The 12,829-nt window shown below is 37.8% G+C and overlaps 1 protein-coding gene across 1 annotated transcript in view; it reads left to right on the top strand.

Moving 5' to 3' along the window:
* LOC102507127 (gamma-aminobutyric acid receptor subunit alpha-3) overlaps positions 1-12,829 on the top strand; it is a 164,192-nt gene that overhangs the window by 102,606 nt on the left and 48,757 nt on the right. Inside the window, exon 3 of the mRNA XM_032475188.1 lies at positions 10,324-10,445. Coding sequence (XP_032331079.1) covers positions 10,324-10,445 — 122 coding nt within the window. The remainder of the gene's footprint in view (positions 1-10,323; positions 10,446-12,829) is intronic.

The following is a 12,829-nucleotide window of genomic DNA, read 5'->3' as shown; positions in this document are numbered from 1 at the left end:
ACTCTGGAGATAGTGCCTAAAAATCTGCATTTTTATCAAATGCCCCAGATGATTCTGATGTAAGGTATCTTTGAACAATACCTTGGGAACAGAGTCCTTGTTTTCAAAGAACTTAAAGTTTAGTTAGGGATATGGGATTCTGAAATTTTAGAATAGAACACATGGGAAAACTCAGAGAGCATCTAATCTGATTCTTTATTTTGTTCATGAAGAAATTGAGTTCCAGAAAAGGAAATTGACTTTTATAAGACCTTACAGCAAATTAATAGTAGAGCTAGGTCTAGAACACCAGTCTCTGATTCCCAGCCCCATATTCTTGAAGAAAAGCTATAGGGAACAGTTTCAGCTTCATATAATAAAGACATTTCTTATACTCCTGCTTCTTGGTTCAGTATTTTGACCATTAACAAATGAGAAATATGTGTGAACAATGTTAGGTTGGACCATTACGGAAGTATAATTTTTCTGGGTCAAAATGGTCAAATGTAAATAATTTCATAATAGGTTGAACTACATAGCAAGTAAATGCCAGATAGATCTTCTGTCCAGGTTTGACTTCAATCTGTTGAAAGTGGAAGTGTGTATCAGTCAGGATCCCAAGGAAAACAGATGGGGCATTTTGATTAAGACTATTTGAGGAGGACAGATTTACAAAGGGACTAATTGTACAGGTATGGTCTGAATGTAGGTGCACCCCAAGGAATAGAGCAAGAACCTAAGGTCAGCAGCAGATACGTCATATAAAACAAGTTTTCTTAAGAGGTGGTGCAGAGATCTTTAGTGGAGGCGATATCACAGAGAGAGAGCCAAGGGATTATATACTCAGACTTTACCCTTCTTCCTCCCTCTGATCTTCTGCCAAGTTGAAGCCAGAGGTCATGGGAGCCCTGTTGATATAGTTTGTATAGGTTAACCTTATAACAAAGAGGACAGGATGAAAGACAATGTATAATATATCTGAAAGGGGAAATGAAAGACACTGGGCACAAGACCCTACATTTGCATGACACCATATCACCACATTTTCTGCATTAGGATTATATGGTGGTGGCAGTGGTGAGAGCAGATACTGTGAATTTAAGAAGAAATGATTGGACTGTTGTCTCCTTGTCACATCCATAGCCTGACTTGGTGCCACTGTACCAAATGTGTCAGTCCGTGTAAGTGTTTTCATTGTGAAATATAGTTTCTCAGTTCTCTTAATCTCAGAATAAACTGGCACCTGTGGCCACACATGTAAATGCTAAGTTACTAAAAGAAACATGAAGGACTTAGTTTTTATTTCACTTTAACTCAGTAAACAATGTGAACAGGTGGGGCACATGTTGCATGGGTATGTCTCAGGCCGACTGTGATTTGAAGTATAAGTATGAAAAGACCAATCTCTTACATGTATATACAGAGTCAATACATTAATCACCAAATCTTAAAATTCCAGAACCAGATATGAGACCTGAAAACTTGTAAGCCCTAATCTCCTACCCTGATCAAGAATCCCTCTTGTATTATGCTTGATGACTGACCTACCAGTTTGACTCCTTCCAGCAGTAAACTGCACTGCTACTATGGGATATATAGCTCTAGGGGTTGGAAAATGCCTCTTATACTGAACAGAAGTTCACCTTCCTGTAATGTCTATTAGTCTTAGGCCCCTGTAGCACTTGCTTCTTTTTTCATGTAACAGCTCTCAGAGCTACTTCATGCTTTCTTGTGTATAGGTAACTCTTATTACTTTCATCTATTCTCCTCAAATGATACGATCTTCCAGGCATTGCTTAAAACTGGACACTCTCTTTTGGTCTCTAATTAGATTTTTTTAAAACTTGGTTCAAGACTTTATTATTATTTGTAGTTTTCATATTCCATCATGTTACTTTAAAGCTTATATTTAAATAACTAACTCTTTCTATGTACCAAGCACTATTCTAAATGCTTTACATATATTAATTCATAGAATCTTAATAACAGACCTGCTAGCTAAGTGCTGCTATTATTCCTGTTTCACAGATAAAATATGGAGTCATGGAGAGGTCAAGTAACTTGCCAAAGCTTACAGTTAGAAAGTGGCAGAGCCAAGACTGAAACCCAGACAGTCTGGCTCTAGAGTACATGCTATTAATTGCTACAATGTATTGCTTTTCATGTGTTTGGTCATTTTTAAGTAAGAATTAAGCACATGCCCATTTCTTTTGTGCACATGAACATTTACTTGTGTACAGCAATCCATCAATCTCTGAATACTTAGTATCTCAGTCACATGACTGCCTGGCCTGTGCTAAAATGGGGCAAATGTAATTTTCCTATAGGACCTGGAGGAATAAGAAATATCATTTTACATTTTGAGGTAGCAATGTAACATTTGTAACACAGGACATTTGAAACCAGGATCAAAAATATTTGGTAGGTGATGCTATGACTTCCTATTGTATCACATCAAGAGGCAAGGCTGTCTCAGTAATACTGATGCTAAATATGATCTCTTGGTTAAGTTGATGACTGTCAGGACTCTCCATTTTAGGGATACCAGGCACCAGAACTGATTGAGAGATTTGAGCTGGTGACCAGCTCCTTGCTTTGGTCATCACCATCAGTGTGATATAGAGAGTAAATAATAGTGGGGAAGGGAATATTCCTAGTACTGTAGTTTCCCCTCCTTTTGTGTCATAATTCTTTTCTCCACATAGGCAGTGCTGTAAGTGGTTCTCACACTGGCCTATGAAAGTCCACCTAACCAGAAATGTTGCTGATATAGTGCTCATGCATTGGCAATATGGTTACAAACATTCAGCTATTAATTATGAGAAATAAAGACTTGTGTAGCCTTGCTTGGAAGACTAGTTAACTTTTATATCATTGTTTCAAAAGAAGAATGTACCTTTAAATCTTTGCAAATTTTGGAATACAATCCATTTTAAGTTGGGATATATCTGCTTATGTTCACATATGAAATCATATCCCTAAGGTCTAGTACCTTGTTATTTAATCATTCACAACATGCAGTAGTCAGATCTTCTTCTGCATTTAATTTTTATTGAAGTATAATTGATTTACAATGTGTGTCAGTTTCTAGTGTACAGCAAAGTGATTCAGTTATATATATGTGTATATATATATACATATTCTTTCTCATATTCTTTTCCACTATGATTTATTACAGGATATTGAATACAATCCTCTGTGCTATACAGTAGGACCTTGTTGTTTGTCTACTGTTTTGTATTTTGTTGAGAATTTTACATCTGTATTTATCAGGGATATTGATCTGTAATTTCATTTTCTTATAGTGCCTTATTTGGCTTTGATATCAGGGTAATGCTGGCTTTATAAAATGAATTTGGAAGTGTTCCCTCTTGAAATTTTTGGAACAGTTTGAGAAGGATTGGTGTTAATTCTTCTTTAGATGTCTGGAGGAATTCCCCAGTGAAACCATCTGGGCTTCTCTGTGTTGGGAGTTTTTTGATTACTGAGTCAATCTCCTTACTTATTATAGATTTGCTTAGACTTTCTATTTCTTCATGATTCATTCTTGGTATATCATATGTTTCCAGGAAATTATCCATTTCTTCCCAGTTATCCAGTTTGTTGACATATAATTATAGTCTCATAATTCTTTGTATTTCTGTGCTATCATTTGTAATGTCTCCTCTTTTATTTCTGATTATATTTATTTAAGTCTTCTCTCTTGTTTTCTTAGTTAACCTGGCTAAAGCTTGCCAATTTTGTTTATCTTTTCAAAGAGCCAGCTCTTTTTATTATGCCCCTTAACATAATAAAGGTCGTGTACAACAAGCCCACAGCTAACATATTCAGTGGTAATAAGTCTAAATCCTTTCCTGTTTACCAGTGAATTTTATACTTTCATATGTTTTCACAGTACTAATTAGCATCTTTTCTTTTAGCTTGAAGAACACCCTTTAGCATGTCTTGTAGGACAAGTCTAGTGGTTATGAATTTCCTCAGCTTTTGTTTGCCTATGTAAGTCTTTATCTCTCCTTCATTTCTGAATGACAGCTTTGCTGGGTAAAATGGTCCTGGTTGACAGTATTTTTTTTTTTTTTTTAGCACTTTGAATATATCATCCCAGTCTCTCCAGGCCTGCAAGATTTCTGCTGGGAAATCTTCTGAGAGCCTTATCAGGATTCCTTTGTATGTGGTGATTGTTTTTTCTCTTTCTGCTTTCAAGGTTCTCTGTCTTTGATTTTTTGAGAGCTTGATTATAATGTTTCAGAGAAGATGTCTTAAAGTTGAGTCTGTCTGGGGATCTTTGAACTTTCTTTACCTGGATGACCATATCTCTCCCCAGACTTGGAGAGTTTTCAGTCATTATTTCTTTCTAAAGATTTCTGTCCCTTTCTCTCCTCTTTCAAGGACTCCCATAATGCAAATATTGTTTCTTTTAATCATGTCCCATACTTAACACAGGCTTTCTTCATTTTTTTATTCTAATTTTTTATTCTCCTCTGATTAGATAATATCAAGAGATCTGATTGAGCCTACTTTTGAAGCTGTCTGTTGCATTTTTTTTTCATTTTATTCATTGTATCATTAATCTTCAGGACTTCTGTTTTTTTTTTTAATTTGTTTCTTTATTGAATTCTTTCTCATTTTGCTCATGCGTTGTTTTCCAGAATTCATTGATTTGTCTATCTGTGTTCACTTGAGCTTGCTTAAAATCATTATTTTGAATTCTTTTTCAGATAACTCACAGATCTCCACTTCTTTGGGGTCAGTTACTGGAGTATTATTTTGTTCCTTTGGTGGTATCACATCTCCTTACTTTTTCATGTTTCTAATGGGTTTGCATTGATGTCTGTGCATTTGAGAGTGCAATCACGTCTTTCATTCTTTTCTGACTGGCTACAGTAGTAAAAGACTTTCACCTGGAGGTGGCTTTAAGGGGCACCAGCTGGGTGGGATACAGCATCCTTGGTTTTGGGGAAGGCACAGTGCTGTAGTCACCATGCTGCTCCATTGGCAGAGGTTGCCATTGGTCAGACTATGGGGGTCTTCTGTGGCCAAGGCTGCAGAGGACCTGCAGGTGGTAGTGGTAGGTAAGGCTATTGGAATCTTCAGAGGCTAAGGCTTCTGAGGTCTTCCTGTTCCCCTATCCCCGTTGTTTTTTTGTTCATAGGAGGATGTTCTAACTGAACAGATCCTTCTCAGTGCCTGGTCTGACATGCTGACACATAGAGTCCTCAGAGAAGTGTTGGAGCCAATGTCCTAGGATCAGTTGCACATGGAATTAACATAGCACCTGGGTCATGGGACACACTTGCTGCAGCTATAGTACTGGTGTCTAGGGTGTGGGCATGCGTAGCTATCCCATGGAATCAGTTCTTGGGTCTCAGGGAGTCACCACTGTGACTCTGGCTGTTAGGGAGGGGCCAGAATGCAGCAGTGGAACAGACTCTGGGATGACAAGGTACAGTGGTGGCTTGGGCCCAGGGGCTAGGATGCAGTAGTAGCATAGTCTGGAGTTGGTAGGTCAAAGTTTCAATTCTGGCCACAGAGGGAAGTTCCAGGATAGCAGTAACATAACTCTGGTTGAGATCCAGGAACTTGGGCATAGAGCAGTGGCAGCACAGTGCTGACAATGACAGTCAGAGGTATGAACTGGAACCAAGTGGATTGGGCTCAGGGCAGTGGCTGCCTAGTCCTAGCTATGATGGGTCAGAGCCCCAGCCTGAAACCTGAGTGGGGACTCAGGTCAGTGGTAACACCCCTGGCAATGATGGTTCAGAGCCTTGATCTGGGACTGGAGGGTGGAGCTCAAAGTAGAGGTAGCCTGGTCTCAGCAATGATGGGTCAGAGCCACAACCTGGAATCTAGAGGACAGGCAGGATTTAGGACAGTGAGAGCCTATCTCAGCAATGACAATTAAGAGTCTTGACCTGGAATGAGGGGAGTGTGGCTCAGGGCAGCAGCAGTATCCCTTGCAATGAAAGCCCAGAGCCGGGACCTGGAATGCAGTGGGTGGGGCCCAGGATGGCAGCATCAGGGCCCTGATAATGGAGGTCTAAGAGTGGCTTGAGACCCAAGGGGTGGGGCTCAGGTCAATGGTAGCACCCCTGGCAATGATGAATCAGAGCTTTGACCTGGAACCTTGTGGGTGGGAATTAGGGCAGCAGCAGCAAAGCCTAGAAAATGGCAGCCAAAGTGTGACTTGTAACCCAGGGGGATAGGCCGGGGCAGAAGAGGCTTCCCTGGTAATGGTTGGGCGAAGCCTTGACCTGGGGTCAGGAATGGGTGAAAAGCAGTGGCAACTCCAGTTTCTTATACAGTAAGGTACTATGGTACCTGATTCCTGAGAGTGGGGCACATCAGCAACTAGGTACCCTGAGGGCAAGTCTCACCTTAGTGACAGCTCCACCCTGGAAGTAGAGATCCAGAGGGGGCCACTCCATGCTATTCTATCAGCTGGGATCAGCATCAGTAAAGACTGTGTGAGATCTCTTTAGCAAAAGCTGCAAATGTCCAAAATAGTGAGGCTTCCTGGGGTTCTCTGCCCTCCTTCTCCCTGTGTGATAAACTTCATCAGGGGTGATTCTGCTAGGTGTGGAGCAGGTCTTAACTGAGATGGGATGACACAGGTAACATGTTTCCTATACTTTTCTATGTGGCCATCCTTGATTTTTAAGCTCCTCAATTTTTTGCTGCTGCTTCTTTGTTGTTTAGAGCTTTCCCTTGGCTTTCTTCAGTTTGTAGTTGTTTATTTATTGTTCTTGGGGGTTTTGTGTGTGTGTGGAAGGGACTTTGGGACTTCCTAGCCCTCCATCTTGCTGACATCACCTTCTGCACAATAATTATTTATTTTTAAAAATCTGTTCTTTCCCAGAGATATACATTATTAGGGAGAATGCCATCCTTGTAATGAAGTAAATTTCCCCTCTCTTTGGGTTGTTTTATGAACTGCATCAGCAACTCCATATCTGAGCCTCTTCTGCTTCCCCCTGACATAAACACACCAGGGTCCTTCCTCAATGTGATTGAACTAATACTATTACTGCCAACATCCTGAATTTAATTGCTCAGTGAGCTTAACTTTTCCCATAGCATGAAAGTGCATCTCTTTTGAAGGTGTCTCATTACATTTTTAGGAGTTTGGGGAAAAAGGAATGATCAACTCTTAATGTATATTGAGCTTTACCATTTACAAAGCAATTTTATGTTTATTATCTTATTTACTTATTTCTCCCCAAAGCTTCATAAGTTGGGGAATTATCCCTATTTTACATGCAAGGAAATAGTTCACATGATTAGTTAGTGGCAGAATCAGGACTAAAACTGTTCATTTGACCCTAGTTCTGTGGATTTGCCACTAGAATCTTTATAGGACTAGAAAAATGACTAAATTTGCCTAACGTACAGATAGTTTATTAGTAACATCATTTTCATGCTTAAATGATGGATTACTAATATCATATTTAGTCTAGCCAGTAATGATAGATATAAGGCAAAATGAACATGGTTATTGCATCAATCTCATCAAGCTAATAACCATGTGACTTTGAAGAATTCCTTTCTCTTGTTGGTGTTTTAAGTCTCCATCTTTAACATGAAGGGAAATAATTATATGATCTCTAGGGTCCTCCATAATCCTGGCATACAATGATTATTTGTTGTTTCTCAAACTACTTTGGATGAGCACAAACTACAGAATCTTCAGCTTGTTGCAGTTCAGTTATTTAAGAAGAGAGAGTTCTCACTTGGGCTCTAGATTAAACCAGCTTCCAGCTCCCCATGCAATAATTTAACACACATCAGGAGAAAACTTCACCAGTAATCAAGTGCAAAATTATACAGAAATCTATTGAAAATTATTTTGGAGTGATATTTAGCATTGATTTTTGACATAAAAGTTTAAAAGTTATTAGTGAAGAATGCTGCTAACATGTCAACACAGAGTCAGCAAGGGATGGAAATGCACTGTCATGGAAATTGTTATTTTAGTAAGAGTGGCAGCACAGTATATTGGTCTAGTATTTTGGAATTATGGATCCAAATTTTAGCTTTTCCATTAACACTCTGTGGTTAAAATTACATTCAGGGGTTTTAGAATTACCGTCTATGAATCCACTTGGAGTAGATAATCTCTGAAGCCCTTTATAGCTCATCTATGACTCTGTGAGGATTCTCCTTTTTATCCCCTTCCAGTAATCCATGAAATGGCTTTTCATTCAATTCATAGACCTATTTCCCAGAAATCAAATTAGGCTGACCAGGGTCAAGATTCTCCACAGGGAGAGTTAAGGGAAAATGAGAAAGAAATTTTCACAAACTCTATTGAGCTCCCACAGCCTCTCTCCCCATAGCCCATGTAAGGTGAACTCAGAATATTGATGACTGAGCCAAATGTGAGCCAAGACCTGACAGGGTGCCTGTATTTATCTCTTCAGCATATTGATGTCAGTTTGTTAGCTCTGCACTACAGTTCCCTTTTTACTTCCCACTTCCAAATGAGGTATCTGTATCACTTCTGGTACTCTTTTCACTAAACCAGCCAATCATCTCAACTCTTCACTGGGTTCCAGTGTCTCTTGGCCAAAGTTTTCTTTATGGCTTTGGCTGGTGGAGGTGCCAATATTTTGTTGTGACTATTTAAATTTGAATAATGCATTTGAATGTATAAACTACTATTATAAAAAAGAAAAAAACAAACTTTTATTACTTCTAGATATTAAGCATTATTTAAGTCTGGAAGTTTTAATGTGTTGTTTAATATTAAAACAATATATCTGTGAAGTTATTTTATTTTTAAAGATGAGAAACCTAACACTAGAGGTGTTATATAATTTGCCCAAAGTCACTCAAGTAATAAAGTCAAATGCATGTCTCCAGACTCTTTAAGACTAGTTCCCTTTCTCCTTGTATGTTTATCTATTCTATCATTTGATTATCTCAGCAAACCTGTAAGCAGGGGGAAGATTACTCACCTTGTTTTATTTTATTTTATTTTATTTTTTTGCTTTGTTTTTTCTAAAAAATCATTGAATGATTACGTGAATTGAATTAGGTTTATGAGTTAAGGAAATTGGGGCTCAAAATGATTTTTCAAAGTTTACCAGCTAGGGAGTGGCAGTTTAGAGTAAGAATTACTCAATTCAGATGTTCCTACTATCCTGTAGACCTTTGCCACCACGAAGGAGAATTGTTAGTGGGAAGACATATTGACTACCTCTCAAGATTCCTTCTCAACTGTTACCCTATGTCTTTTATTGCCCTGATTAACTAGATGCTAGGAATAGTATATATATATATTAATGGCAACCTTCTGGGGCCAACATAAGAATGGATAAAACTGACACCTATAGAGATACAGTATCATAATTTGCTTAATGGTCTACTCTAAATCATGAATACAGCTGGCAATAGGATGTCAGATTCCTGACTTCTAGTTTATTACTTGATTATGCACTGTGCTTCTTGACCCTTAGCAACAGCCATTTCCTTCGCTATATCCCTTTTCCTCCTAAACTACCCAGGGCCATTCTTTATTTCCATTCCTGTCAAACTACACCAAGTTCCTCCTCACAAAGTGAAAGCATTAGTCACAGCCTGGACCTGATTAGGTGATTAGTAAAGTGACTACTTCTTGCAAAGGCTTTCAGAAGGCATCCACACTAGCTAAACAGGAGGTAGCTGATGGGCTTTAGAAAATCAGAAAGTTTGGATTATATTCCTATTTCAGTCTTATAAGCAATATGACTATGGGCAAATTTGGTGTATTCTCTGAACTTATTTCCCCATGTATGAAATAAGAGAGATTAGGGAATCTCTTAAGAGACCCGGTAGCCTTAACATTTAATTGACTGTTATTGCTTTGTTGTTCTGTCTCCACAGGGTAAGAGGTAGGTAGACTACATGCAATTTAAGGGTTTTTTATGCCTCTGTTGTTCTGTGAACCTATGTTTCTCTAGGCTACAAGAGGGTTAAGTTCTTAATAAGATTTTCTTTTTTTTCTTTTGAGGCCCTTTTTTTCATGAAACAAAATTTGATAAACCAACTTTATGCCAGGTCCTATACCTATAGACATCCTGTCCAAGATTTCTACTGGTGTTTCTCCCCTGCTGGGTTGGGGCTGGACCATACATTTGATAAAGCTCATGCCAATGCTGAAATAAGAGTTTAAGTATAGTGATTGACCACTGTCTGGTCACAGGCAGTCATTGTGACAAACAGGAAGTGTTTGCTGGTTTGGTTAATACAAAGGTATTTAATTGGACCAGTATATTGATTGACATTTTCTTGAATTATTGTTTAGACATGTAATTATTTGCTATTAAGAACTATTATTTTTTGTCTCTTTTTCTTCCACTGTCTCAGACTCTCTCCTAAGCATGCTCCAGATATTCCTGACGACAGCACTGACAACATCACTATCTTCACCAGAATCCTGGATCGTCTTCTGGATGGCTATGACAACCGGCTTCGACCTGGGCTTGGAGGTCAGTTACTACTTTAAGATCGTCTTAACTATTGTCATCTAAAAAGATTCTTAAGGAGGTGCGTTCAGTAGTCTATTGACCAATGAGGTTAGTGAAAGTTTCTTCCCTCTGAACACTGGAAATTAATTTGAATCCTTCATTTCAATGGTCAATCTCTAGTCTGGTTTTAGAAGGTTCTGAATTTCACTTAGGTAAATGCATATAGTGTATTATCTCACAATGTTTGGCCAAGCCAACGTTAGTAATAAAATACCAATCCTTCCCTGGATTGATACCAATCCCACACCTGGCAGGTGTGGCCCAGGAACAGATGGGAAACATGCCCTTGTTCTAAAAATGCTGAGCACATGTCAGCCTGATATTTCAAATAGGAGAAGTCTGCTGGCTAGATTGGATCTTAGTTTAGTATGACCAGCAATATGATCACAATGAAGTAATGTGTTATAAAACTTCATTGGCTATACTGAAAGGGAAGATGCAAATGTATGTATATTTAATTTTTTCCTGAACCATTTGAGAATTAGTTGCATATATCATAATGTTTTATCTTTAAATACTTCAGTGTGTATTTCCTCAGAAAAAGAAATTAATTTATAAAATTAATTCAGAAATTGTGACCTGACATAACACTATTTTCTAATCTGTAGTCCATAGTCACTTTTGCCAGTCATTTACATTTATTCTATTCTATTCTATTCTAAGAAAACCCTTTCCTTCTCTTTAATTAGTTAGGTAACAATTAGCATGAACTGATGGATTCTTATTTTATTCAATGAATTTTAATCCATTAATGTTATTATTGATTATTATCTATTTTGATTAGAATTTTTGCTCATAATTTCCCATATTTACTTAGTGCGAGCCTATTCAAGATGGCTTTTGATATGTTCTTATTTTTTTGAAGAACTTTTTGATTTTATGGCATAACAGTATATTTCATCCTTAACTTGTACTCTCCCTTATTCAGCCTTGGAATCAGTCATTTTTTTTTCCAAGAAGAAATGGTATCTTTTTTGGTGGGAAATTATATTTAAAATCCAACTTCCGTGTGTTAGGTATTTTCATTGCTACTGAGTATCATTGTTTCTAGAATCTTTCAGTGAACAGAATTGAGAAAGTAGAAAATTATATATATACATATATACACCTGTATATATTCATATACATACACATATATACATATCTATACAAATGTTTGTGTAAATATAGACACATATGTATATGTACATGTGTAATGAGTTTATGCTGATACCACTAATTCCAGTCTAACACAATATTCTTCACTGGTTTACTAATTTGCTCAATTCTACAGTATAAAATAATGTTGGAATTACTATAACTGCACCAATATAGTAAACTCCGTTATTAAGTAAAGTTAAAGATATGTTTGCATGGTTTTTTTTTTTTTTGGTGGGTGTTGTTTGCTTTTAGATGAAAGCTATATGGCTTTTGCTTCAGTATAAATAATGGAGTAGGGCAGTATTGGAGGAAGAAAAGACCAGTCACAAACCAATTGCAGTTGTCCAAGATGAAGTTAATAACTGTGGGAATATAGAGAATTTGGTGACTGATTAAATTATGGATTAGAGGAAAAGGGAGGAGGAAAGCATAACTTCTAGGCTTCTGGCTTGGATGACTGGGTGGTGCTATTTTCTAAACTAGGGACATTGGAGAAGGAACAGTATTATTTTGTTTTATTATGTTTCTTTTGGAGTTGTAACAAAGAAGGTAGGGGATGAAGGTTGAAATTAATTAGCTGTAGACATGTAGAGTTTAAGTACCCATAAAAAATATGTGTGGAGCCCTTTGCTCTGGCTATCATGTAGTAACAGGAATGAGATTTATTGTCTTAAAAAGCAACTAAGAAATGAACAAATATAGTATATAGTAGTTTTCAGAAACTGAACAAAGACAGCACAAGACAGTGATCCTTGAAATAAGGGAAGCAAACAAGCTGATCCCTATTATTGTACCAGCTTACTGCCTGGATAAATTTCAGGCTGCAGTAAAGGGAGGGAGAATCCACATACTTCCTGGGAGACTCCATCAGTTGATGAGAAAGAGTTTTGAATTCGGGGTGGCTAAGAGGTCTACAATTTGTAGGGCAGAGTAGAAGCTAGAGCTGCAATGGAAAAGACAGAGTTGGGCAGAGAGAGAGAGAGATCCAGAAATCTGCAGAGGATTTCCCTCAAACTTTCAGGTAAGTACTGCTTAACTCATTCATGTGTGGAAACAACCCAAGGTTGAGGAAAGGGCCACTGGATAATAGCAAGTGGAATAACAGGGTTGGGAATAATTTGTGTTCCTATCAACCAGAGTGGAAAAACTTCTAACATACAAGGACTGAGGTAGCCTACTCAGAAGGATATGGCTTCAGTGGTGTG

This window comes from Camelus ferus, chromosome X (assembly GCF_009834535.1).
Source record: "Camelus ferus isolate YT-003-E chromosome X, BCGSAC_Cfer_1.0, whole genome shotgun sequence".
NCBI classification, from domain to species: Eukaryota; Metazoa; Chordata; class Mammalia; order Artiodactyla; family Camelidae; genus Camelus; species Camelus ferus.
This window is presented reverse-complemented; position numbering and strand designations above follow the sequence as displayed.